Source organism: Anopheles coustani, chromosome 3 (assembly GCF_943734705.1).
Source record: "Anopheles coustani chromosome 3, idAnoCousDA_361_x.2, whole genome shotgun sequence".
NCBI classification, from domain to species: Eukaryota; Metazoa; Arthropoda; class Insecta; order Diptera; family Culicidae; genus Anopheles; species Anopheles coustani.
This window is the reverse complement of record NC_071288.1, coordinates 93,290,719-93,317,495: the sequence shown is the minus strand read 5'-3', so window position 1 is coordinate 93,317,495 and position 26,777 is coordinate 93,290,719. Positions and strand designations below refer to the sequence as shown.

Genomic DNA, 26,777 nt, shown 5'->3' with positions numbered 1-26,777 from the left:
AACCAATTATAGACGATAAATACATCATGAGTGAAACAATTTGGTAAAATGCATGTTTCTGTGCACTCCTGCACACAGTAGTATAAACTCGTTGTTGTCCCATTGGTCGGCTTGGTGTTGTGTTTTGTTTGTAAACACAAATGGCAGCAGGCGATGTAGCATCGCGTTTTTCTTCGTTCCGCTGTGAATACTCGTTGTAAATAGTGTTGCGTTGTTACTTTGTTCATCGTACGATTACGTGCACCATACTCAATTATCCCATAAGTGCCCCAAACCCTAGATCGGAGAAGAAATCGCAAACAGGTCCGTTGGACGAAAAATGAGTGCTAAAGCTGGCCGCGTACGGCTAGCGAAGCAACCGGATTCATTGTTTCACACGTACGTTACCTGAGACACCATATGGTCGTCAAAACGCCTACGCTTGTTCTCGGTCCCAAGTAACCACTCCCAAACCGTTTTTTTTTCGCTTTTACCGACCAGGTGCATTCGGTTCGTTGCTAAGAATTTACAACTCTACAAGGACATCGAGTATCTGGAGCTGCTACCAGCGCTGGTGAAGAATGCCATCTTTCTCAACGTCGTACGTGTACACAAGGGTTTCCATGATGAGGAATTGCCCCGACTGCTGCTCAACTCCACCCTTACGAGGGTAAACCTGTCGACGTCGACGATCACTGATGGTCTGCTGGCGCTGTTGTCCGAAAAGTGTCCTCACCTGCGTAGCCTTACCCTGACCGAGGGCAACTATCGGTTCACCCGCGCCGGCCTGGATGCGATGATCAAGCAGCTAGGCAAACTGCAGCATCTCTACGCGAAGCATTGCCCGGTGATCGATGACGAGTTCGTGCGGCTGCTCACGACCAGCTGCCCGCATCTGGACACCCTCGACCTGGAGTCGTGCAAGAACGTCGGTGACGAGTCGGCCGACGGTTTACGTGATATGCCGCTGGTTCGGCTAAACGTGGCGCACACCGGCATCACGGACAAATTTCTCAAGGCAATAGCTAACGAGCGCTGCGGTAAGACGCTGGAGGACCTGAATGTAGGACACTGTCCCATCACCAGCGATGGGCTGGCTGCTTTACCATGGGACACAATCAAGTACATTGGTTTCGAAGGGTGCAGCATTGAAGGTAAAGTTGCGGTTAACAAATAGTGTGGCAATGTGTGACCATTTGTTCTTTTTAATCGTAGATCTTGACATTGTTGGATTCGGGAAGCATCTCAAGTATATCTACTGGACCATCTCCAACTGATACCGCTGAGGTATCATACATATTTCTTCATATTTCGAACCCAAATTTACGACGGTTTTATCCTACCTAAACCCCCAGTGCAAGAGAATAATTTTATTTTAAAGTTTCTATCCAGTTTAAGATGTATTCTGTTCTTTTTAATGCTCATCAGTTGGGCACAATAACTGCGGTTACAAAGGTCGATTCCAAGTCGATATTTCCCATTTCCCCCAGCAGCCAGTGGGATCCATTTTAACGAGGACCAACTTAAAAATCCAACAAACGTACGAAAAATTCTACTAGCGCCTGTAAGGAGAGATAGAAACAATTTTCAGTAGATGATATTTATATTCTAATGACGTATATATGCTATCACTACTGCTACAACGGATCACTACTAGTGCTACATACATAGATTATTAGTATAATTAAAATACTTACCAATATCTACTATGACTAATCACAATTCATCCGACACTATTTCTAAACCGTAGAACAGAAAAGCAATCAATTGGAGTACCAAATGACGAGGGATGAAACAGGCTGGAACCATGTAGCGACTACACCAAGAACAAATAGAACGTTCCTAAGTCACAGGGATACTTCCATTTCAATTCAAGAAAAAAGGATATAGAGAAAGTAAACAGATTAGAAAACATTCTATTTTATGTTCAATTCGGTAACAAAAGAGACCCTAATTCTCGATAGACCATTGCCGTGATTCGATTGTTCTCGTAAAGTAAGTAGAACCATCCCGTGATAGACGATTTGTTGCAATAGAGCAGTAGGGAATATTAAAATAGTGGATATGCAAGCAATGATTAAGTAGTAAGAAATTGTGACGGATTTTTGGGATGTTTAACTTTCGATGGTTATCAGCAATAGTTTTTTTTTTACAATGAAACTAATTCTCGCATGTCCAATTTCTAGCGACTTCATGATTCTCATTCAAAAGTCATAAATATTATATTCATATTCGTCGTGATGGACTTGATGAGCAAGTAAAATCTCGAGCGTATATTCAACTACTTTTACATAACCCTAGATCTCCTTGGACAAAAACAGTCCCATAGCGCACGTAAACGCTATTAAATACGTCTCGTGGATGAAGATTCCCCTAATACTTCCCTTCTAACGAAATGTCCATTTCAAATGCACCAATGTACCAGGTAAGAATATTATGGATAACAATAATTGTACTATTAAGACGGTTACGACAAAACTAACAGCAGCTAATAGCGCACAGCAAAGCAATGAATTTTTAAAACAATGAAAGCAAATGAAACAATAACGACATGCGGATCGTTGTAGGCAAAACTAGAAGAGTGTCGAAAAAAGGAATATGAATCAACCAAATGTCTAAAAATTGCATGCACACACCGAACCGAAGTGGATGCAAAGAAACAAGTTACTATAAGCCGGACCAAAAGAGACGTTGGAGAGGTTTTAGATGGATTTGAAAAGTTGTTGGAGCGAACATGTCAGTGGAGTACGTTGTAGAAACATTGCTTGAAACGACGAATCATTTGCAAACGAATGAATCAAAAGTTAGAATGCTACCAAACGAATCTTTGATTAATCGAAATGCCACTAGTTGCTCCGGTATCCCCACAGTATTGCCATCTGAAACGATAACTTAAGAAAAAACAAATTCCTACAACAAATAAATAATCGGTGGTCCAAATTCCTAACCTTTTAGAAGCGTGGTAGTAGTCGGAAGGCACACATATGACTTATTCGCCAAAAAGAAAATGAATTGTTCATCCTGCGAATAAGAGCTTTAAACACCAAGCAATAGCAGTCAATAGCACTTGCTTCGGTCAAGAACTACGAAATTGATGGTAACGAAGAAGGAAATCTAACCCGTAAAATCGTTGCTCTTATCACCGATACTCAAGAAAATATCCATAAAGCATACTTTTTAAGCTAATCGCAGTTTTCGAACAAACATTTTGAAAATATTTTCAATTTCTTATCCTAATCCATGTGTTGCACAATGTCTGCACTTTGGTATACATGAGTAAACACACGTATATTATTTTCAAGAGAAACTGCACCAATGCACCAAGTTTACTTTTACAGCACCGTTCAAAGACCACTTACTTACACGGTTATTTAAAACATTTTGACACTCTATACAAACGACGCAATAATGGTATGAGCAAACAAGCTACACGAAGAAGCTACTCGTTTGAAAGTAAATCAAAATTTTATATAGCACTATATATATACACATATTTATCAAATAATATAAAAGAGCAAGACACACGAAGCAAAAACACGTTCGACCTAACCGGTTCAAGTCATCGAAAAGGCAAGGCAAGAGCAAAAAGAAACTATTTAAAATACAAAACTTATAGTAATTGAAAACACCACACCATCCTACTTAGGAGCAAACAGTTGTTAGTTGTTGTAGTACGTAAGGGGCGCGATCGTATGAACTTGTAAGTAACAAGCGGCACGCATATTAGGTCTAGTTTTTCAGTTGTCCATGATATAAAGGAAAATGGTGCAAAATAAGTACATTTCCGAACGATTGTTACGTACACTCAAGCGGTCGGAGGAACGGGCGGGCTTTTTATAGCAATTCCAGTATTTAATCATAGTCTTTAAGCGCCAGGTTTTAGAGCGTGTTAAGTCGAGTCTAGACAATGTGCTCGACGCAATAGTTGTAGCATTAGTATATTGTCTCCCGGAAAAAGATTCTAGTAATGTTAAGTTAAAAATAATTTTCAATTGACACATCTACACTAAATGTTTTCGTGTAACATTTTCATCAACATTAATTCATATTCCTGTTTTAAATTAACGATCAGAAACAAAGTAATGAACATGACAAGAAATATTGTAAAATGCACAGTAAAACATGCAATTATGTATCATGAAGGGGTAGAGCAAGTCCGATGGAATATGGCAAGGTAACTTCTGTATGGGAACTCAGTCTGGTGGACTGTGGTACGAAGAACGGGTATTAAGGATGTATAACGATTTCACAAGCGCAAGTTCACACAACTTTCCCAATTCGTTACAGTAATAGCACGAGTAAGAAAAGATCCAAAAACAACAATGAAAATAAGATGAACGTACATGTTGCCATTATGGCTATTCTAAATGATGCAATACAACATTTTAATCGAGTACCACTCTGTTAAGGCTCTGTGCGAATGCGAAACAACGTATGATAGTGTGGTCAATAATTTTTACGTCGCCATAAAAACACACCTACAAATAACTCATAAATTGTTAAGCACGTTTGAAAAAGAAAAACATCCAAATAAAGTATTATCTGTACGATTCTGTTTTTTACAGCTCCCAACCAATTTTACCAGCTTATTTTTGGAGTTGCAACGGTGCTCTATTCCAGTGCGTAACTAAATATTTGTCCACAAACAACAACTAAACCAACCATTCTCCATTCTGTAGGGATTAACAATTGAATTTATTTTCGATTTCGATACTTGAATGTATTTTCAACTCTTTTCTGTCACTCCCATTTATGCATGAATGTTTTTTTGTGTAATCTTAGTCCTGCCCTGCCCGAGAATGGAATAATTTTCTTCTCCTGCTGTAAAACATTCTTTATATACTGCGAAATATATAACTTACAGCTTTCTCTCTCCCTCTGTCGCTCTGAGCAGGTCCTCGAGCATTACATTGTATTATTCTTCTGCAAACATTAGCGTAATTACTAATAATATTATTTATAGTTATATGTTACTACTATAACTCAAACGTCTTATAACTTTTGTAGGATTTTCTTTTTAATTACTTTCTCGCGAAATGTTCCGTTTTTTTCCCTACTATCAGCATCGTCACCCACCTTCTCCTGTGCGGCAATTGGTGCCCCATTGTATGAGAAAGAGGAGGCTGCTGGTGCTAAAGTGCAGTGGATGTACACGCGTGGTATGTATGGTTTGTATGAGCGCTCGTCGTAGCGCCTTCTCGCACCAGGCTCCTGAGAAACGACGAGGAGGCGGAGGCCCGTCTTGCTGCTGTCGTCCGTTGCGGCTTAAACCTTCTTGTTGGCCTGGAGGGGATTCTGCTTCAGTTGCAGAATGATGGAGCGCATACGCGAAATATCTTTGCTCGATTTGTTCGTTTTCGGATTGAAGTCGCACAGCTTGGCGATCCGTTCCCACTCGGTGCCCGGCTCGATCTCGTCCGTTTCGGCCACAAACTGTTTTTCGGCATTTCTGCGGAACGGGAACAGAGAAAGAAAACAAATGGCAAAGGAAGAAAGGTTAGCTAGTCGGAAAAAAGAAGGGCATGGTGTGCTCAAACTAAGAACTAAGAACAATTTTGAAATGCCAAATAAATGTGATTGTGTACCAAGCAAAAATAGCTAACAAACTATGAAAGAGAAAACAATAATCTCAAGTAAACATTGTTCTAAGAACAAAAAAACTCAACTCTAATAAACATTGGATAGGTTAAAACATCATTCCAAGTTCAAAGCTATCCACACAAACCAATAAATGAGTGACTCAATTTACTAACAGAATAATTTTAACGCACAACCGTCTAGAAGAGGTTGCATAGTGATAGAACCAATTTGGGGAAGAATTACGAAATCAAACACAAGCCAAACCAATAGTACTGCGCACACAATTTTACTTACTTGGCCGATTCCCTGATAGGCGCAACAGTTGCGATCAAATCGAGCAACAGTTGATTTGTTAGTGTATCAAACAATTAATCGAAAGGAAAAGAAAGAATGTTCATGTGGGTTAGAAAAGAATGCCTCGAGAATGGTTCCAGCTTGCCAGACAAACTACGAACAATTTTGGATAATGGCACCAAAAGCATTATTATTGTCGCATGTTTTTTGTTGTTGTGATTTTCTTGTCCAAAATCTTGGCGTTCTCGAGATCTGTTTCTGAAAATCATTTTGCTTTCCTCTCCCGCTTTCCACTTACCGGTTGGCGGCTTTCGTCTTGGAGATGGCTTCCTCGTGATGTTTGTACCAATCCTCCAGCTCCTTGCGTGCCTGCTCACGCAGCTCATCCTTCTTGCGCTCTTCCTCGCAATCCTTCTCCTCCAGGCGGGTCTTCTGTTCCTCACGCCACTTGCGAATCTTTTCCGGCTCTTCCGTCACCTGCTTCGGCACTGTTGCGAAATTGGGAAAATGACAAAGAAAGCATAACACGAGCCGGGATTTAATTATTTGCACAAAAGAGAGTGTAAAACAACTGGCTTATTGAGGTTTGAAAGTGTTCAGGAATTCTATGACAGATGTTTGGAAAGATCAAAGTTTTCGTTATTTTGTAATGTGTTGAAATTTTACATTTTCATTCATGATTTGATAGAAAAAGGAGCAAGCAATTAAAGCTTTGCCAATACTAGTACTACAGTTGCAACTATAGGAAAGAAAAAAAAAAATTTGAATCGAACATAAGGTATAGAAAAATCTAAGTTGAAAAATAAGACAGACACGAAATTTTTGTTGCGTGAAGAAAACGAATAAATTTATAGAGAAAGCTTCCTGAGAGGACCCCCTCCTACAGTCGCCAACGTTTATTCCCATTCACTTACCTGTAAAGCCTGCAAAATCATCATTATCATCTTCTAAGAGATCGGGAAAAGAAACACATTTGTACAAATATTATTAGAACGTAAAAAACCAGGATTGAGAAACAAAACTTAATCGTAACGTAAGCATACACGAAGCGACGTGCTGTACCGCGTGGTATAGTGTGTTTTTGTGTAGGTCTGGTTGATTGGAAAAAGAAGGGACAAGGAGTTCAGGATTTGCAAGGGATGCATATTTCAAGTCTAACGGTAATTTTGGAATACTCTGTGTTTATGTGATGCTACACTGGGCATCGTGTGAAAACAAACATTCATCAGAAATGGCACTCCTGTTGACCGAACCGTTGGTTACAAGCGTTTCCAATATACGTATTTAAATTTCGATGGGAAGATCTTGTCCATCTTTTCCTCCCATTTGCTAGCAAAAGATACCCGATTAATGTAAGCAACTTTGAAAGCGAAGGGAAAACTATTAACTAGATAATTTTACCAGGATGTTACCTTGAAGGTGGTTAGGGATTACATTCACTAAATGGATTAACAAAGGTGTCAGTAACATTTGTTAGTGCAGGGGACACAAAAGTTGATTTTCATAGATACACCAAAAGTTGATTTTCATAGATTAGAATTTCAGAATTTTAGTCAGACAAATGTGTCACTATGCAGTATTCTATACCATAATGCCCCAAATTATTTAAATTTAAATCTTACTCGTCATGTTAAATAGTAGAATTACGACTGATAAGAATTTCCGGGGATCACTATGCTTCAAATGCATGTCCTACGGGAATATGTTTAGGATATTTTTAGTGTCCCACGTGCTCAGCACACTTTGTTTCTGTACAAGTCCCGAAAAAACAATCTTTGGGTGCACCCCTGCTTTAATGTATTAAACAAAAAACCATTCTAGAAACAACGCAGATGAATCTAAAAACTTCTAACTATTCAGGCAACTACTTTTCCTACCAATGGGTTATAATTTTAGATCGGTTATATTTTATCTATTGACGAAAGGGACATTAGAATTGGAAATAATATAGAAAAAAAGTTGTTTTAATCAAAAAACCATTAACCGGCCGTGCTAGTGAGTATGGGACTGATTTTAGTAGTTTATTTACCTGCGTTGGGATTGTTATCGGCAGAAGAGATGGTTGGATCTTGCGCATCGGCATTACTGATCATTTCAAAGCTTCCATTTAGCTCATTTCCGAGTCCGGTCGATTCTGTATCTTCGAACAATGTGTATATTTGTGTTGTCGAGCAGGCCATGGTTTTGAGTTAGTTGTTGGCGCCAAATGATTCAGATGTCGATCATAGTGGATCGGATTACGATATTAATATGGAAACGAACCGTTTCGATTACATTACAATTTAATGATGATTCAATTCGTTTTTTTTTCGCCATAAGTGCCCCAGCAAAAACCAACCGCAAGTTGATTCGTTGGGGGAGGTTAGTGCAAATTCCGAAAGGTTTACAACACCAAACCGTTAATAAAAGCAAAATCGCACAGCGCAAAAAGAGGCCACAATTCAAACGGACGGTAGTTGTTCATAGTGTAGATTGCATTCGGTTCCGGAGAAAGAATAAAAGAAATGAAAACAAACAAAAAGTTATTAAAACTGATGCTCATACACATGTTATGAGAATGAATGATTTTTTTAAGAGGAAGACAAATTAATGGCCACAATATGGGCCAATAGGGGGTCACATACATATGTGATGTTGCGAGGTTATTTGACGGCCACTTTGATTGGAAAGAAAATGGCAAGAATTACGCATAAGTTAATAAATGAAATGTGATACACAGAGTAACCATTTACCGTCAGTACAAGCGTCTCACACTGTATGGACATACTAAAGCGGAAACAACTGCTGGAACAAAGCATCGGAAGCTGGTGCAAAAGAAGATAAGCGTGTACATTGCATGTTTCGATAAGCACAGTGAAACAACGAAGCATTCCGATGGTGATTTACTTAAACTGCTGCCATCAGTGAGGAAAAGTTCTGTACATTTGATTCCTGATGGCATTGCGAAGCACTACCCCTGGTGTGGCTACGTTAATTGAATTAACGATGTAAACCACTTGTAAACAATGATGTGTAATAGAAAGTGTTATCATAGCGCCAAATGGGCGGATTTATCAATACGCGATACGGTGGTGTAGCAAAGGAGTATGTTTGGAAGTATTCCATCACCCGTGGGGTGCTGAAGCTGCCTCGGCAAAGTGTCCGATGACTAATAAATGACCTGCCCTATCATGGGATTCGTGGGAGTACGTAACGCGGTAGTCGGATGTATGTTGACGTGAAAAAGTGTGGTTTGGGGAGATACATGGGGAATGTAATATATGCTAGGCGTCGTTGATGCTGCCTCACGCCACGACGGATTTCCAAGCAAACGAACCTGCTTTCGGTACGGGATCACCATTGACGGAACCATTCGTCGCCGACGCTGCAACGCTGGGAATTTCGTCTTCAAGCCCAGCAAGGGCGTCCTGCTCGCGTGCCAAAAACTCTGCCGCGGGATCGACCTCCGATTGCTCGAAATTATCACCGAATGCGTTCATGGTGGATATCCGTGGAGCTTCTTTAACTTTCCGAATGTGGTTTAAGCGTACGAGGGAGGTTTACAAGACGAATCACTGATTTTTGTGAGAAAACTTCGATCGAAACAAAATGACACGACTGAAAACTTTTTGACAATTCACAACTTGACATTTGTGAGCCGCTGTGGTAAAATAACTGACAGCATACGGTGCTGTCACTTTTCAAATAAAGAACTGTTCCATTCGCCTGGATAAATTAATTCCCTCCGACGGTGGATTAATAAAAATAGCTTACTTTATTCTCATTCAACATTTATGGCGGATTTACCTGCACTATAAGAGAACATTCGTCACATGAAATATATATCGATTCCACGAGCGGAGATTCCTCGGGTAAAATATAGAATCCCCCACAACGGCAGGTATGGTACCTATAGTTTTCTTCGTGATTTATCTCAAAATCTACCTCCCGCAGTACCTCGTTCACAAAGTATTCTTCCCGGCACATTTGCTGCATCAGCTCGGCATCGTAAACGCGTCTCGTCTGCTCATCGCGTAATATTTTCCATGCTTCATCAATTCGCATGAATAACTCCGAATCGTTTGCATTTCTGTTTCTCTGTTTGTCCGGATGATGCTGGAGGACGAGGGCTTGATAGGATTTACGAATCTCTTCGTGGGACGCGTTTTGAGGAACTTGCAGCACATCGTAGTGTGACAGATCCTTTTGATTTGCCATAATATTATGCGGCGCACTGTATTTTGTTCTGGGTGGTAAACAAAAAGGATTTGTTTGGGTCGCAGCAAATTATCACGGGATTTTCCAATTAAACAAACATACCAGTTACGAATTTGAGCAGCGCTTCAAATCATCTGAGTGTCCATAGCAACAAAATAAAGTTCTTTACAGTACAGAGTCTGGATATTGACTCCGATTTCGACGAGCACGTTGGGCAATGTTGATACGCAATTTGCGTAAATTTCAAGTGTCATCCTTGGCGAACGGATTCCGATGCTGCCAAAGAGAAACGTCAACGATCAAAACAATCGGTTCCTCACGAAGGCTCATACAGTCCTGGTGCAATAATCGTGCTACTTTCCTCCGTCCGTTGCCGTCTGTTGTCAGCAAAATAGGTACCAGAATGAGCTCATCACCCGAGGGTCAAGACATGATGGACGTCTTGGCCAGCAACAGCAACCAGCTAGCGGACGATGTTGCTGCGGTCGGTAGCAATGCCGCCAAACGGCAGAAGCTCGTCCTAGACTACCTCAAAGTGGCCGACCGAGAGGGCAAGAGTGTGACCGCCGAATTCCCCGACGGACTGGATTGGTTTAACGTTACGGAACCGCTAACCTTGCAGGGTTCACTGCGCGGGAAGGTTGTTGTGCTGGACTTTTTCACCTACTGTTGCATCAACTGCATGCACATCCTACCGAATCTGAAACGCCTGGAGCATATGTACCCCATCGAAAAGGGACTGGTTGTGGTCGGCGTGCATAGCGCTAAGTTTCGAAACGAAAAGGACTCGAAAAACATTCGCGCTGCGGTGGAGCGGTACGAAATTTCCCACCCCGTCGTCAACGACAATGTGTCGGCGATGTGGCGGAAGCTGCGGGTGCAGTGCTGGCCCACCCTCATGATTCTCGGGCCACGCGCTAACCCTCTGTTCGTGATCATGGGTGAGGGTAACTTTGAGGATCTGAAGCTCTACATAGGCAGCACGATTCGGTTTTACAAGGAAAAGGGGGAGCTGCGGGACGATTCGCTTCCGATGAATTTATCCAACACGGCAGCGATGGCCTCCAATCTAAAATTCCCTGGCAAAATCGCATGCTCTTTGCCAACCCGAGGCGTCCGAGAAGACAACAACGACGGGGAGGAGCTGTACGCCGTATCAGACTCCGGAAACCATCGTATCCTGATCATTCAGCCCGATGGGATGGTTCGCTACAAGATCGGCGGTAAACAGAGCGGCTTCGTGGATGGTAGTTTCGAGCAGGCACGTTTTAACGCCCCACAGGGTGTGGCCTTCCAAGGATGCGGCGTAGTGTTCGTGGCCGACAACGAAAACCATGCTATCCGTAAAATCGATCTCGACACGCAGCAGGTCAGCACGGTCGTAGGAAATGGCGTGCAAGGAAACGATCGTACCGGCGGCAAGAGTGGTCGCGACCAGTCCATTTCCTCGCCCTGGGACGTTGCCGTGTACTCGACGCGAGATCTAGACATGTCTTTCCATGCGGACGACTCGAAGGCACCGCTGAAGGATGTGCTGTTGATTGCCATGGCGGGCATCCACCAGATTTGGGCCGTCTTCCTGGAGGAGACCATCTGGTGGAAGTTTAAGAAGTACCCCGCCGGGACATGCTGGGCCATTGCAGGCAGTGGCCACGAGCAGAATCGTAACACCTCGTATCCGCACAGTGCTGCCTTTGCACAACCATCCGGCCTGGCGATCAATCGGGATGTGAAGGAAGTTTATCTAGCGGACAGCGAAAGTTCGGCAATTCGAAAGATTTCTTTGGTCGATGGAAAAGTTATGGCAGTTGCCGGTGGCGATCGTAATCCATTGGTAGGTAGGACGTTGCATAGTAAGCGCTGACTTTTTTTGATAACCCCTTTGAAGACGTGGGCCTACTTTGTTCCTTTTACTTATCATAATTTGTTTTTCATTCTCCAGGATCTGTTTGCCTTTGGCGATGTCGACGGTAAGCAGTACTCGGCCAAGTTTCAACATCCGCTTGGTGTGGCCTACAACCCGCAAGACGGATGTATCTACTTCGCCGACACGTACAATCACAAAATCAAAAAGATCGACGCTACAACGAATTGCGCGGTCACATGCGAGTTTCGCGACTCACAGGGATCAACGAAACGATTCAACGAACCGGCCGGACTATGTCTCGATCGGTCCGGACGGCATCTCTACATAGCCGATACGAACAATCATGAGTTGCTCGTAGCCGATCTGTCCGACAACACCGTCCGTCCGATGGAGCTCTACTTCCGCGTACCGGAAGAGATGGACAGTGCCGAGGACCGCTCATTGCAATCTTTGAAGCCCTCGCGAGTTATAACGATGCCCGCGAGTGCAGCCTATTCGCTGGATCTAAACTTCGAATTCCATTTCCATGAACCAGCTACCAAATTTTCCGAAGGTGCACCGCAACGCTGGTCGCTCCAGCTTCCATCCACCAAATGGGTCTGCCAGGAAGGAACGAAAGGCACAATTGATCCTTCGCCTGAACAAGGCCTTAAGCTACAAGTCACGCTTCCGAAATATGATCTGCCAACGAATGGTAACGGCGAATCCGCGTTGCTCGGTGTCGACTTTAAGCTAAATCTGTGCGAAGGTGACGTTTGCTTTCCGAAAGAGTTCACCCTACGGTTGGATGTAAATTTCAGCACAGACGACGCGGAGGTACTAGATAATTACCTCGCAACGGAAACGATCAAGATTTATCTGTCCCGATCTAAGTCAGCACTTTAGACGGCCTGAAACTACTTTAACGCACGCCGCTAGGAATCGAATTAGCATTTATTATGTTATCAGCATTGCAATATGTTATTGGTGGACAATCAATTAGTAGACCGGCCACCTACCGTCTGCCGTACTTGTTTCATGCAGCGCACACAGTCAAGTGGCGAAAGTAAAGCCTCCAATCGCAAACGAACTAACCAGGGTCAACCCAGTTATTTTTATATATGTTTTTATAAATAAATAAAAATGTCTATTGGTAGAGAAATTCAACCGATAACTTATTATTCTAATGGAGAAGGTGGAGAAACACATTTTGGTTCAATTTTGACAAGGAGTTCGACACTAATTGGTTTGGGGGAAATTCAGTTTGGCAAATAATGCATCGGAATAAGTAAGAGGTTCGTTAGCAGGCAAGATAATATAAAAGATAAACTTACCATTCTATGATCTATTAACCCAAGAGTAGAAAAAGTTGTCATCAAAATAAATCGGTGTTTCGAACAATAGTTTGCTTGCTTGTTGCCATTTTAATTTGCATTATCACCTGCTGCTTTATTCTTCTTCGTGTGATTACCATGTGCGGTTACTCTCGTCGTTCACTAGGTTCTTTAATTCTCTTATTCATTTATACCAATCTCAATAGTTCTTAGTAGTTCTTGTGTGTGTGTTTATCTGTTTGTTGTGTTGTTTTCTTATGTTCTCTATTGTTCTCTCCCACGTTACTTAGCTTGTGTTTTAATTTATGATACATTACATTGCGCGGGTACGTGTGTTTTCGGTTTTCTTCTTGTCTCGTTTTTGTTTATACATCTTTCGAATCTCCCCCCACGTGGTGCAACCGTTAATTGTGTCAAAGATCTTTTTCCATCCGCTTCCATATCCGCAGTGACCACGTTTCTGCTTTAAAGGGGGAATATTTATGTCAAAGCTTGTTGCTTATGGTTCCAGACGCCACTTCTCAGTGTGAGCACGAGTGTGCATATGTTTAACGACGAAACGGATTTGCCAGTGCAGCTTTCTCCGGTTCCTAAATTGGTTTAGACTTTTACAATCACTCTGAAGTGTTTTTTATTTCGACAGCAACTCGGTTTTGTGTGAACAGAGCGAAACCAATTCAGCAGCATGATGTAAATTGAATTTTGAATATTACATAATTAACTGTAAACGATACGAGTCGCTTTTTTTAGACACCAAAAACTAATATAATCTTAGGAAGTATCAGTACTTGCGGCAGCATTCATTGTGGCAGCGAAAAAGAAAATTTCGAACAAAACACTGAAAACGTAAAAAAGGGCGAAAACATAAAAAATAAAACTAAATCTTTCCGCATTACCATTAGGAGTTGGGTCTACCTCCTACAAGAAGCCCCGTAGGATGTTGCTAGTGCCAGAGTTCGGTATCTTTTAAGATCGTCAACTTCTTACAAACGCTCCCCCCACAGCTAGGTTTCGTTTTGTTTTGTGAGTACATGTTAAATAATCTACAGTTACGATTAATTGTAAAAAAAATACATTTGTGTATTTATTTCATACATGTGTGTACGTGTGTATGTGGGTGTGTATGTATATATCTATATGCGTAAGTAATATGAATATCACAACATTATGTCTGCATTTTTCGCCTTCCCGTCGTTTTTTTCCTCCTTCGCATCGACGAGGTGCGTAGGACTTTCCGAAGGGGTTGGCAAAAATTAGCGCAGGCGGACAAAAACGCATAAATACGAGCATAAAACGGGCGTGTGGTGTCAAGGAGATGCGTTTCACATTTATTTCTTCACACTTGAACCTCACGGCTCCAGCACCGTACACACACACGCGGGTGGCATTCAATCCAAAAAGGGATATCTCTGGTTTGTAAAACTAACGTAAAACGCGGGCTCGAATTTACGAACAGAATCGGTTGTACACAGGTGGTGGTTGGATATTCGTGTGTTATCCTTCAGACGGCAAGTTTCCATTTGTTTACGTCAAAATCAGGCTACCTCGGTTCAATGTATCACATTTTCGCATTCAAAATAGAAGAGTGACCGAAGAGAGTAAGAAAGAAATAAATTACAAGCAAGCGACACAGGGCTAGGAGAAGGATCTCTTCAATTCAGAATACGTTAATTCATTTTTACTTATCGAAAAGAATAGATTCCTTTTTACGAATCAGCCATTTGAGAGCAGGCATTGCAATCCGCGCAAATTAATGCTAATCATTCTTAAATATTCACGGAGCTGGCGCACGAGAACGTGTCGCATTTTCTAAGGATCTATGCGGGATTTACGGTGCTCTAAAAAAAATAGAACACCCATATTAAGAGAGAACAAGTGGTAGCGGTTAAAAGGATGATAATTCTCTGATTTATAATAATAATTAAGTACTGCTGCGCTGCTTTGTGTAATCGTTTATCAAACGACTACCGAAGCTGGCCGAACGTGAAATTCGGAAAATTCTTACTCCAACGTGCTGTGAAGTAAAATATGGTAAAGAGAGTATCAGGAGGCCAATCCTATGCCAATAAAGAAAGAAAGTTGACGGAAAGGACAGAAAAAGAATCATTGCCGTCCATCCTCCTCTAGTAGTAGCTCGTGTAGGGGTGGCTGATGAACTACATTTTGTTTTTTTTCGCTAGGAGATTACATTCAGTGAGATCGGTCGAGCTGCTATTCTGCCTTCTAGCCATTCAACTAAGCTGGACAAAATAATAATGGCAATGGGAGCTTCCAAGATATATAGAAAAGAGAGAGAGCGAGAGAGAAAAATAAAAAGAAAGAGAGAAAACAACCAAAAGGAGGAACTTAAATAAAAGCACTTCAAAACAGCCTGATTAACATGTTGCTTCCGGCCGGATTTCCGGGCCGCAAATACAAGTACGATAAGTTTAACCAAACGGATCGTTCGATGGATGCTGTTGCTGTCGATGTTGCTGAAGGTGTTGCTGAAGATGCTGATACTGTTGCTGCTGCTGCTGCTGTTGATGGGGTTGATGGTTATGGTTGTGATGGGACAGCAGCAGTGATCCGGGATGAGACGATGAGAGTAAACTGCTTCCCATCGTTCCCACTCCCGCGGAGGACAGCAAGGACTGGTGTGCGTTAAGTTGTTGAGCAAGACTGGACACGCTGGCGCTGGTGAGGCTGTTCGTGGTGATGCTGCTAGAGCTGCCGGAGAAGCCGCTGGTACAAATGCTGCTGTTGCTGCCGCCACCACCGCTGCCGCTTGCATGGCTCACCAACGAGGCCAAGGAGGTCGAGGCGAGCGACGCAAAGGAGACGCTGCATGGCGGAAGAAACGACAGCTCAAGCGGTCAGGCTTCAGTACCGCCCACCATGCCGTTGTTCTTCGGCGTGTAGACGGTCGCGTTCGGGTCCAGATTAGAGGGACAGTTGCTGCCGTTCGGGGCGGCATTGGAGCTTTGCATTTGTACTATTTGGCTGCTGCCACCACCACCACTGGAAGGATTCCCGGAACCGGCAGCGAGCGATGCCAAACTGACGCCAACGGAACCAGGCGGTGGCCCGGAATTCTGTCCAGCCAGTACCGACGACACGGAGGGCAGGGTTGTCATCGAGGACGTGAGCACACCGAGGCTACCTAATTGACTCATCATCGGTGGCCCATTCAGCACCCGGTGCGCCATAGGATTCGGTTGCGGGCCGCCGCCGCCGCCTTGGTTGCCGCCACCCCCGCTGACCCCGTTTAGAGGTCCGCCGGCCATAGGCTGTTGTGGAAGCAGTTGTGGTGCATCGGCCAGCCGCATCATCGATGCGCCGGAGACACCGTCCGAACCGGTACCGGAACCGGGGCCACCCAGACAGAGCGCATCGTTCGTAAGCGTCGGCATAACAGCCACCAGTTGCACGATTTTAGCATTCAGGTCCAAAATTTCCTTTTCCTTCGATCGTAGCGAACCTGCAGACAATAGAGGGGAAAAAAGTCATACTTTGGCTAAGATAACATACTCGTATGAGTCATTAAAATGTGTCTGCTTTCTTAACCCTTTCCCGGACAAACCAGATTTGTTCCGGTTCGACAAGTGTAACTTACAAGTAAGAATTTCCACCTCTCGCCTCGTGCCGCCGAGGGCCGAGAACAAGTCCAGCTTAACTCTCGTTTCGGCGGAGAGGTTCTTCTCCAGCGTTGCGTTCTTGTCCTGCATCGCGGCCAGCGCACTCATCAGCACCTCCGTGTTCTGCTGGGCTTCCCGATTCCGCATTTGCACTTCCATCTTTCGCATCTTTCGCAAGTAAGAAAAGTTTAAAGAAAATGGCACCGGTCAAGCAAATCGTCTAGTTTGATTAGGGATAAATAAGGATAGTCCAACCTCTTGCTCGTAGTTTCGTGCCTGCTTCTCGGCCATGTGTTTCGCATCCTCCGTGGCAAGCACATCGTGCTGTAGCTTATCGATCTCCAGCTCCATTTGCTCTTTCTTCATCTTGCACGCCTCGCCGCACTCGGCCCGAGCCGCCTTTTCCTCCGCCTGCTTCCGGTGCTTACGCTCGTTGTTGAGCTGCGCCTCGAGCGATTGCCGATGGCGCCGTTCTTCACCGAGTCGACGCTCCACCGTTTGTAAACTCTGCCGCTCCTGCTGCCGTTGGTTGCTAAGCTCTTGATACCTGGTAAGGACATACAAGGGGCAGAAATCATTTAACGGTCCGAAGGATGTTCGAAATACCATCTTCTTGTATAGATTTCTATCAAATTGGTCTGCATCTTATCTTCACTGCAAATATGTTAATACAAATCTCACCTGCTCTGTAGTTCATCGTAGTCCTTTTGCTTGGCCTGCAGGCACGCCTTAAGGTTGCCCGTAGTCGAATCATACTTCTGTCTCAGCTCGTTCTCCGTCTGCCGGTGCGTCGTGAGCTCTGCGCGTAACTTTTTCAGATCGACTTCAAGCCGTGGACAGGATTCGCACACTTTCTGTACCACTACAGTAACAGCGGACTGTTGATGCTGTTGTTGTCCGGACAATCCTCCTCCTCCACTTCCCATCGTTTTGTTCGATCCGGAACTGGGCCCGTGCTGATTGGAACACGTCGAACTGCCCCCATCGCCCGCTATGTTGCCACCCTTGCTGTTGCTGTTTGTCTGGTCGCCATTGTTATGCTGATGATTGTCTTTAGTCGACGACGATGCTGATGACGGTGACGAGGTTGTTCCGGTTGTGGTCGTCGTAAGCGTCGTCGTATCGCCAACTCTACCACCGGACGTTGCGGTGGACGTCGTCAGTGTCGACACGGAGGACGCAAGGGCAAGCGTGGCGCACAGTTTGGCGATCGCCGATAGGTTCGCTTGGTTCTGCTCGGCCGCCTTCTTCAGTCGATTCTTCCTTCCCGATCGGCCACCACTCTTCGCTTCGCTCGGCGCTGGTATACTGCTCTCAATGTTCACGACGTCATGGTTAAGCACATGGCCGTTTTGCTTGCCAGCGGACGATTTACCACTCCCCACTGCCGATCCCGGACCGTGCGAAACAGTCTCGGTGGGACTTTTAGATCGATTTGTCACCGATGATGACGACGACGATGAGGACGAGGATGACGACGAGCTGCCGCTACCGGGCACTTCCTTGTCACCCTCCTTACGATTGTGCGCGATTTGGCTCGACACTCCTCCTAAGCCGTCTTTTTGCTCCTTCCCACCTGCTCCTCCACCCAGGTGATTGCTGCCGCCACTACCACCGTGGTCTTTTGTACTGTTGGTGATACCGCTGGCGGTATTCTGGTTGTTGCTGGTTGTGGTGGTGGTGGTGGTGGAAGTGGCGGCATTTCCACTGCCCTGTTGTTGCACTGTGACAGCCTGGTGGTAGGAGTAGCTTCCACCGCTACCGTTCATCTTGCCGCCACCGTTCACTGAACTGACCACCGAACTGTTGCTACTGCCGCCGTCCTTCTCCAAACTTTTCCGATGCTTAAGAGATCCTGAATGAGGCGCGTGGTGGTGATTCACACCACCGTTCATCGCACCTCCCATCACCGTCGAGCTGCTGCCACTGCTTACATGGCCATTCACGTGCTGTTGCGTCGGGCTGGCCGTGCTGTCGCCATTACTCGACGCTTTGTAACTTTGCGCACTCTTACTATGGCTCTGTTGTTGTTGCTGCTGTTGTTGGTGGTTGTGATGGTGATGGTTGTGATTGTGATTATTATTATGATGGTGGTGATGGTTTTGTCCGGTGTCGGTCCGGCTGCTCGTCGTGCTACTGCTACTGTTATTCAGACTACTAACCGCAACTGCCGTCGCGACCGGTACCATGTCCTTCGAGCCGAGTAGCTCGGGCGTACATACACCCATACCGTCGGTCACCGCTGGGTCGAGCAGGATCGATTCCTCCTTCGGCAATGCTTCCTGCAAAAGCTGCATGTAGAAGTCATTGTCCTTCGCCACCTCGCGCTGCTTGCGCTGGCGTATGCGGTAGCCGACGTAGCTCTTGAAACCGAAGCCAAGCGTTACCACCGGATAGCCGATGCTGCAAGGAGGATAGAGATTGATGATCAGTGGTTGCGTTTCCGACGGGCGTACATGCTACTTACCAATGCGCTGCAAACGGCCGGCAGAGATCAAGGTGCGGTATGTTCCGACTGTCCTTCCATCGAATGGCCGCCTCTAGGTACACGAACAGTATCCAGAGGATTATCGTGGGCAAACAGATGCCTTTGTCTGTAGAATCAAAAACACAACACAGTAAGCAATGAATCACATTCAAAGTAGGCTGACCGAAAAAATTGCAACCAACCTGTATGCCACACGTACTGCACCCAAACGTAGGTGCTGGCAGCAAAGAAAAGCCACTGCACTGGGATGAAAAATAGACATACTAGATCGGAAGTGATCGCTATACAGACGAACAGCACGGAGAATGCCTGCAATGGAAGATTCACAGTAGAATAAAAAGTAAGTTTTGCATACAAATCGGTACACGCGGCAGAGAGACACTTACCAGACCTTTATACTTGAAGGAATCATATACTGAACGTAGCAATAACCAGAACGGCCACAAAAATTCGAAGCGGAATTCTAGCAAAAAGTCGGCCGTTATCACGGACACCCATAGCAGCAGGAATTTAAAGTACAACAGTGTGTTGCTGAAAAGAAAAACCATAAATCAAAAGTCATTATATTACAAAAGCACTTATAATGAGAAATAATATATGCTTCAGACTAAAAAGACGTAATTGTGATGCACTTAATATCGGACTTACAAACTACAAGACACATTCATGCAATCAAAATAATTACATTGGTTGTGAAATCATAACCAATTCATAAACGAATGCCGACAGGTTCAATGCATTAACTTTTTATGAGTACTGACAGGTAGGCACAGTCGTTTGTTGGCTATCGACCCTGACGAAGCTGCGTCTACCAAGACTACACAAATAATGAGTTTCTTCAATTTCTGGTCATGGTTGAAGCTTTTCGAAAGCTCTCCTAAATTGAACGAGGTACAATGATTCACTGGCAATGAAGAAGAACTATTCGAAGCAAACCATATTTCGCGATTGAAAATCTACTACTGGAGAGCGGTACCAACAACGTGGTATAAAAGCTCGAAAAAAAAACACCCCAACCTGTCCATAGCTCAGCATAGCAGGAAGTAGAACCGGGGAAGAGAAAACCAACCGTCGATAAATGGTAATTAATCGACGCCTTCCGCGGCGTTCCCAATTTCCCGCAGAACGACGCTCGTCTTTCGTGTCATCTGATGGCAGCTGGATGAAACTCATCCGACGAACCGGTAGCATAAAGACACGACTGACGATGACGCCGACAACAGCTGTTCGAGCCGGTGAGTTAAGCGGCGGGATGAATTACATCACAAAGGAAGCGCCTTGCGCACAGGGAAGGAAGAAAGCAGGAAGGATGCAATTCGATGAACAAAAAAAATACACAGCAAAACAGATGACACATTCAATATTTGCACGAAGAAGAACAGAAAAATTAAAACTGAAGAGATAAAGCATCCATTTGACTACGCGTATGGCGCATAATAAAGGAAAGCTGTAGCGTGTGCAACAAGTTTCCCCGGAGGTGAAATGTTGGCGAAGACGTGCCATAAGGTATGTTTTTTTCTTAGTTGAATAGTAAAAAGATTAGTGGATTCCTATCTAGTGCAAATAAATAGTTTGGTCAATGAACATCAAGGAAAGACACGTTTACTTCTTAAATGTCTTAGAACTTATAATCCTAGGAACCAGATTTTTTGCTTGAATGAAGTGCATCGATTTCTTGACATACCAAGGAAAAACATTCGGTATCTTTAAAGACCAAGTCAAAAAAAACTCATAGCTTTCAAAACAAGATTGCAACCGCAATCGTACTCATTTCAACAATGAGCTGTATCTCATCTTTACAATTATCATTGTATCGGGCCAAAAATTCTCCCACGATTATCGAGCAGGCACATTTTTCGTCTACAAAATCAAACCGGGCACCCATCCGGTTGAAGCGCGATGGTCAAATTTATTTTTTGTTTGGGCTTGGTATTCGTGGGGCACGCGCTATAAAATTCTGTCGCATTTCTTACCCTCTGCCCCCCCATCGTAGCTCTTGTTGTTTGTGTCTTCGGTCTCTAGAGTGGACTTAGAGCGTCAAACTAACGACGGCGAGTGGGGCTAAGCTGTTTTGTGTCATTTGTTTACATCGGACCCAGATGTAGCTGGCACCGTAGGAGATGGAAGACGGCGAACCATCGCGGAATTCTGGCGTTATGCTATTAAATCTCATATTGTTTGCGTTCGCGTTCCTACGTGACGTACGCGAGCGGCAGATGAACGCAACGGAGCGCCTACTGATGTCATTCGATTGTTTCAAGCTGAAGGCAAAACTGTTTAGGATGCTGTGATGTTGTTCCGTTTATCTAGAATTGGATTGAAATTAAATCCTCTAGAGAAAGAAAAACACTCACTACACTTGGTTCCTAGCATATCTGTCCTATGTCTCACGGAATGGATCGATTTAGCATACCGGGGAACATCGACATTCGGCAAACGAGTGGCGCCTACTGGACATTTGCTGTTGGCAGAGGAATGGAAAAACGAAAAAAGCGAGTCCGCGCATCGGGAAATTTCAAAGTAACAACAAACTATAAACCAGCATTTCTCATTTCTTGAATCTATGATACGGAAGCACCTGGCACCCGGAGGGTGGAAAATGCTAAAAATTTACCACCATACCGCAATCCGGCGGCAGGATTGCCTGTCCCTTACCTGCCAATCTGTTCCGCTATTTTGTTCTTCTTGATGGGCCGTCGGATTTTGCCACAGTCGGCATTGCGCCTCTTCATGATAGCGCACCGCTTGATGGTGGTTTCCGGTTGGCCAGTTCCGCAGCGCTTGCGTTCCACGCTTCCTGTCCGGTGCTGCGGCTGTGTCTAGCCTCGCGGTGACCCGTGGATGCTGCAAGAGGCCTACGTCTGATGGGAACGTTTTCTTTTGTCCACTATCGAATGGAAACGGTACTATGGCTAGCAAAAGCTTTCCAAGGGTTTCGGGCTGACTCTTTCCAGATTTCCTTCGGGGCTTTGATATGGTGCGGATGTTTCGGATGTCCGACCCCGCACGAATTTCCAAACTTCAACCTAAACTGACAGCAGCAAAAACGAGATGTCACAGACGACTATGATCACAGCACCACCATCAACAACTACTGCCGCCACGGTGAACACCTTTTCTTCGCCTTCCCCCTTTCTTGCTCTCTAACTCTGTGGCTTGTTTGCCCACTACTTTCGTTAAATATAGAATTTTCGATCTTTTCTTCTGCCGTAGATTTATTTTTCCTTTCACTCGATTTCACCGATGCACCTTGGGCACACGTACGGCCGTCGGGCACACGTACGATTATCGAAGTTGTGATAGCTGCGCGGCTGGTTCTGATGGATGCACACTCTTGGGGACACTCGGTGGTGAAAACTGTACGAAAAATCACCGCACTGCACTGCTTTTCGCTCTCACTAGCTGCTGCTGCTTTTCCCGTGCATTGGAAACATCACGCGCTACGAATAGGACCACTTGGATGTTGTGGCTCGGGTTCACTTTTTCCTCCTGCTTTTATCTCGCTCTCTGTGTGGGGTACATAACAACCATAATGTAATGAAAGATGCATATCGCCGCTTTTTGTGCCGTATGACACGTTTGTTGCCAAAAGATTTCGAGCCAAGCCGATCGAAATGGTCCTATCTGTAAACCCTCGTCGTATGGTGTGGTTTGTTTGGCCGAAATTTGTTTGTGTGTAGAAAAGAGACCAACACCTGACCCACGAAATATGGTTTAGATTGGCAAACTGAACCAATGAATATGAAAATACTTTTTAGTTATCGAAAAATCTTTCGGCAATTGATTTTAAACAAATGAAATTGAGTTACTGAAATTAGAATTACTTGGAGGATCACATCTTAGAAACTAGCAAACTGGAATAGAAAAAAATAGGATCACATCACGCATCCCGCAACGACCATATCTTGCGCTAGTGCTCCAGAATGTTGCCCCAGCTTGCTGTTCCGGTTTTCGGTGTTGGAGCAGCAGCTTCCGTTCGGTTGGCAGGAGAACTCTATCGAGCGAGCACGCACAATCTTTTCTGCGCACAATCTTTTATCATAGCATTTTTCTGCTGCTCTCTGGCTGTACACAAATCGTTCACCATTTGGACCAACCAGCAGGAATAGAGCAGATGGGAGATTTTTTTTTGTTCTTCACAGCCTACCTAATAACACGCTCGCACAGGAATATGACCTTTCCTTCGCTGGAAACTTAAATACTGAACTCTTGCTTCGGGAAAATTCAACAGCCCCGAACTATGAATGCCACGCGCGAACCTTCCACCTTTTCCCGAATTTCCAGCTGTTGTAGATAGGGAAAATTTCCCACCACCGACGAAAGTAAATGGAGGAGAACAACGAAACTGCTGGTGCAGCTGCTTCGATGTTGCCTGCGCTTCGTCGGTTGTTGTGGATGAAGCAGCGCTACACTGCAAGATGCTTTTCGATCGTCATTCTTAGCTACCTCGGAGCACAAACCTAATGCTAATAAATACGCATCTCGTCACCTATTTTCCCAACAACAACACTCGCAATCGATTCCCGGATCGGTGGTCGAGCGGTCGATCTTTTTGCGAAGAAACTACGATGAAGCACATTCCGCACTAGTGTTCCGCAGTCGGAGCTGGATCAGTATGGATCTATCCGACCCCCTAGAGGAAGTTTTTCTCACCGATCCCAAATTATGAGTCAATAGCTCTTTATGTGATATGAATGGGGATTCATAGTGCATTTCTAGAAGAAATTTTATCTGTAAGCGAATCTAATTCGGACGAGTGTTTGAAGTGGAATAAAAATAGGATACCTTATCTTTTCTAGGAACCTAAAGCATATGCAGGACGTGCTCCATTCACGGAGCGAAGGTTAATCGTTTGATTCTTCCCGTAGCTTCAGTTCCCATCACTACACTGAGTGTAAAGGTGGATTGTACAGAGGCTTATAAAGGTAGGTTTAAAAGATTATTTGGACAAGTAAACAAAACGCCATCTTCAAAATCCGACTTATGATTCCAGCTGGGATTAGATGGTAAATTTACGTTAATCTGCTCTGATCTGCCCAAATCATATTGCTTGTAACGGATACACCAAAAAATGTAGATCAAGTCTAACTCTGCATCATTTTTACTTCAAAATTACCTCAAAATATTGATCTGCTTCGTTTAAATAACTCTTTGCCCCACTCTAGTATTTGCAGTGTTGCCAAAAAGTGTCCACCTCATCGGTTTGACAGATTCTTGCTATTCTAAACTCTTTTCGAATCGAAAATCCAACGAGACCACGTCGTGCTCGTGCTTGTACGCTCCATTTACCGAGAAAAACTAAAGTAATACTCCTACAATGGCATTCGGTGATGTGAAGACCGCCAACGGATTGAAGGAATTGGACAAATTCCTTGCCGACCATAGCTACGTCGAAGGGTAAGTGCAGTTAGTGTTTGTAAAGATTGAGGTTAGTTTCCTCCTGCCGAGAGTGACACGCAATCCGGTTTTTTAATCCTCGTCCCACAGATACACTCCATCGAAGGCTGATTTGTCGGTGTTCGATGCGCTGGGCAAGGCTCCTGCGGCTGCCAACGTGCACGCTCTACGCTGGTACAATCACATTGCCTCCTTCAGCACCAAGGAGCGCTCGGAATGGGGCGGACAGGCTCTGCCGCAGGTTGCCGGTGGCAAACCCACCACCGCAGCAGCCCCGGCCGACGACGATGACGATGTGGATCTGTTCGGATCGGAGGATGAGGAGGAGAGTGCAGAGGCGGAGAGGCTGAAGGAGGAGCGTGTGGCCGCGTACAACGCCAAGAAATCCAAGAAACCTGCCCTCATTGCAAAGAGCTCCATTTTGTTGGACGTCAAACCGTGGGATGACGAGACGGACATGAAGGAAATGGAAAAGAATGTCCGCAGCATCGAGATGGACGGGCTTCTGTGGGGTGCCGCCAAGCTGGTCCCAGTGGGTTACGGTATTCACAAGCTGCAGATTATGTGCGTGATCGAGGATGACAAGGTTTCGGTGGATCTGCTGACGGAAACGATCCAGGAGTTCGAAGATTACGTCCAATCGGTCGACATTGCTGCATTCAACAAAATCTAAGCAGGACGCAGATAAATACATTGGGGAGAGCGAATACGTACAAGCCAGCCAGTCCGTTGAAAGTGTAAACGTTAATAAATGAAACTTTTTGTAATAATTTAGCATCTGGTTTGCGTAGTCTCCAAAATCACTGTTGTAAAGAAACAAACTAGTTTGAACAGTCATATTGGAACTTGTCTTACATTTCCAGGTTAAAAAGGACAATAAGGAAAGAAACTCATATTCAAATACACTGATTGCATGCTGTAATTGAAAATACAATATTTGCATTATAGAGGATCCTTTTGGAAGTAAATAGAAACGGGATTATATATATAGTTGAAAATATACATAAAAATGCTTGAATTCTAAATTGAGTTAACCCGTGCAATTCAGTAAAAATTGCAATTTGTTTGATAACACTTAAAATGTTCAAATTTAATCACAAACGCTGACTTAAGTTTTGCACACGTGGTGGGATTCTCTATAGTAAATATTGAAAGATCCTTGTGCTTTCTCGTTTCGATGCTGTCTCTTTCTAGTAGACTTTCCGTTTATCCCTCTTTCTTGATCCTTTTTTTCTATCGTACGGTGTAGTAAGAAATTTTCATTGATCTCATGATTTCATTGTCATAGTTGAGCCTACTTTGCAAACATCGCGCTTTGCTACGCTTATTTGGTGTGAGAATAGTAAACAGACTAGGCAACCAGCGCTTTAAAATGTTTGTCGAACGTATTGAATAAAATCGTACGTTGCAAACATTTACGCCACACAGTACAGGCGACGATGCAAACCGAAGGTGGAAAGTTTCAAAAATCGATACTTTCAGTTTGACCAACGCTGCCTACCTAAGCAGCAGGAAAACTGTGTTCCGGCATGTGTGAATGAATCTTTACCTTTGGCGAGCGTGAAGGAGCGAAAGCGAACGTATGGTGCGAGGAAAAGTGAGACCGCTGCGTGCCCGTGGGCTGATCTGTGTTAGTAGCGTCCCCGAGCCGGACGGGAAAACTACCTCGATCGGAAAATTCTCGGCCGATGTGCGGACGCAAGCGAGACGGGCACACAAGTGTCGCTGGCGGAGTGCAAAAGACGGCCAGCTCGCGGGTACACCGGAACGGTGAGATAGTCGTGTGCACGGTCGGAAAAATCATGAACATGCGCCATTCGCAGTATTCGCCTTCGCCTAGGATTTTTCCTCCGAAAAAAAGCGTTGAATAACAAAACCTGTGCTCGTGCCGTGTACCGACACAAACACGCTCCCTTCTGGCGGGTGCCGCGGTTTGCGCGAGTGTGTATCTACATAGATATAGCCTTTTTTCCGGCGAGAGCGCACACACTTCGGGTTTGGGTAGGGTTTTTCCCTTTTTTTCCTCTTTTGCGTGTTTTGCATGT

The 26,777-nt window shown here is 44.4% G+C and overlaps 6 protein-coding genes across 16 annotated transcripts; 3 read left to right on the top strand and 3 right to left on the bottom strand.

Annotated features, from left to right (window-relative positions):
- The first annotated feature begins 169 nt into the window (after positions 1-169).
- LOC131271911 (F-box/LRR-repeat protein 20-like) lies at positions 170-3,776 on the top strand. The gene is made up of 3 exons (XM_058273485.1): positions 170-378; positions 481-1,133; positions 1,195-3,776. The coding sequence occupies exons 1-3, from the start codon at positions 320-322 to the stop codon at positions 1,254-1,256; spliced, it is 774 nt and encodes a 257-aa protein (XP_058129468.1). The 5' UTR covers positions 170-319; the 3' UTR covers positions 1,257-3,776.
- An 887-nt stretch (positions 3,777-4,663) lies between these two features.
- On the bottom strand, positions 4,664-9,456 carry LOC131271913 (clathrin light chain). Of its 9 annotated transcripts, XM_058273492.1 has the most exons (6): positions 9,170-9,456; positions 7,883-7,987; positions 6,768-6,800; positions 6,152-6,341; positions 5,854-5,865; positions 4,664-5,428 (listed from the first exon to the last, which is right to left on the bottom strand). In XM_058273492.1, the coding sequence occupies exons 1-6, from the start codon at positions 9,330-9,332 to the stop codon at positions 5,245-5,247; spliced, it is 687 nt and encodes a 228-aa protein (XP_058129475.1). In that variant the 5' UTR covers positions 9,333-9,456; the 3' UTR covers positions 4,664-5,244. The 9 variants fall into 9 exon arrangements, with proteins under 9 accessions (XP_058129475.1, XP_058129470.1, XP_058129471.1 ...); XM_058273487.1 differs by lacking the exon at positions 5,854-5,865 and having other exon boundaries at positions 7,883-7,993; XM_058273488.1 differs by lacking the exon at positions 5,854-5,865 and having other exon boundaries at positions 6,768-6,797; positions 7,883-7,993.
- Positions 9,457-9,587: 131 nt separating this feature from the next.
- On the bottom strand, positions 9,588-10,306 carry LOC131271918 (DPH4 homolog). Its single transcript, XM_058273501.1, has 2 exons — positions 10,153-10,306; positions 9,588-10,078 (listed from the first exon to the last, which is right to left on the bottom strand). Exon 2 carries the CDS (start codon positions 10,048-10,050, stop codon positions 9,625-9,627), a length of 426 nt encoding a protein of 141 aa, XP_058129484.1. The 5' UTR covers positions 10,051-10,078; positions 10,153-10,306; the 3' UTR covers positions 9,588-9,624.
- Positions 10,307-10,369: 63 nt separating this feature from the next.
- Positions 10,370-13,073, top strand: LOC131271909 (NHL repeat-containing protein 2). Its single transcript, XM_058273481.1, has 2 exons — positions 10,370-11,884; positions 11,993-13,073. Exons 1-2 carry the CDS (start codon positions 10,454-10,456, stop codon positions 12,800-12,802), a joined length of 2,241 nt encoding a protein of 746 aa, XP_058129464.1. The 5' UTR covers positions 10,370-10,453; the 3' UTR covers positions 12,803-13,073.
- A 2,036-nt stretch (positions 13,074-15,109) lies between these two features.
- LOC131271906 (macoilin-2-like) lies at positions 15,110-23,880 on the bottom strand. Of its 3 annotated transcripts, none has more exons than XM_058273477.1 (9): positions 23,825-23,880; positions 21,991-22,842; positions 19,722-19,866; positions 19,518-19,644; positions 19,315-19,441; positions 17,529-19,250; positions 17,103-17,394; positions 16,826-17,015; positions 15,110-16,690 (listed from the first exon to the last, which is right to left on the bottom strand). In XM_058273477.1, the coding sequence occupies exons 2-9, from the start codon at positions 22,065-22,067 to the stop codon at positions 16,086-16,088; spliced, it is 3,285 nt and encodes a 1,094-aa protein (XP_058129460.1). In that variant the 5' UTR covers positions 22,068-22,842; positions 23,825-23,880; the 3' UTR covers positions 15,110-16,085. The 3 variants fall into 3 exon arrangements, with proteins under 3 accessions (XP_058129460.1, XP_058129462.1, XP_058129461.1); XM_058273479.1 differs by lacking the exon at positions 23,825-23,880 and adding an exon at positions 23,483-23,609 and having other exon boundaries at positions 21,991-22,366; XM_058273478.1 differs by lacking the exon at positions 23,825-23,880 and adding an exon at positions 23,483-23,564.
- Positions 23,881-24,558: 678 nt separating this feature from the next.
- LOC131271915 (probable elongation factor 1-beta) lies at positions 24,559-25,506 on the top strand. The gene is made up of 2 exons (XM_058273496.1): positions 24,559-24,732; positions 24,823-25,506. Exons 1-2 carry the CDS (start codon positions 24,653-24,655, stop codon positions 25,403-25,405), a joined length of 663 nt encoding a protein of 220 aa, XP_058129479.1. The 5' UTR covers positions 24,559-24,652; the 3' UTR covers positions 25,406-25,506.
- Positions 25,507-26,777: the final 1,271 nt, after the last annotated feature.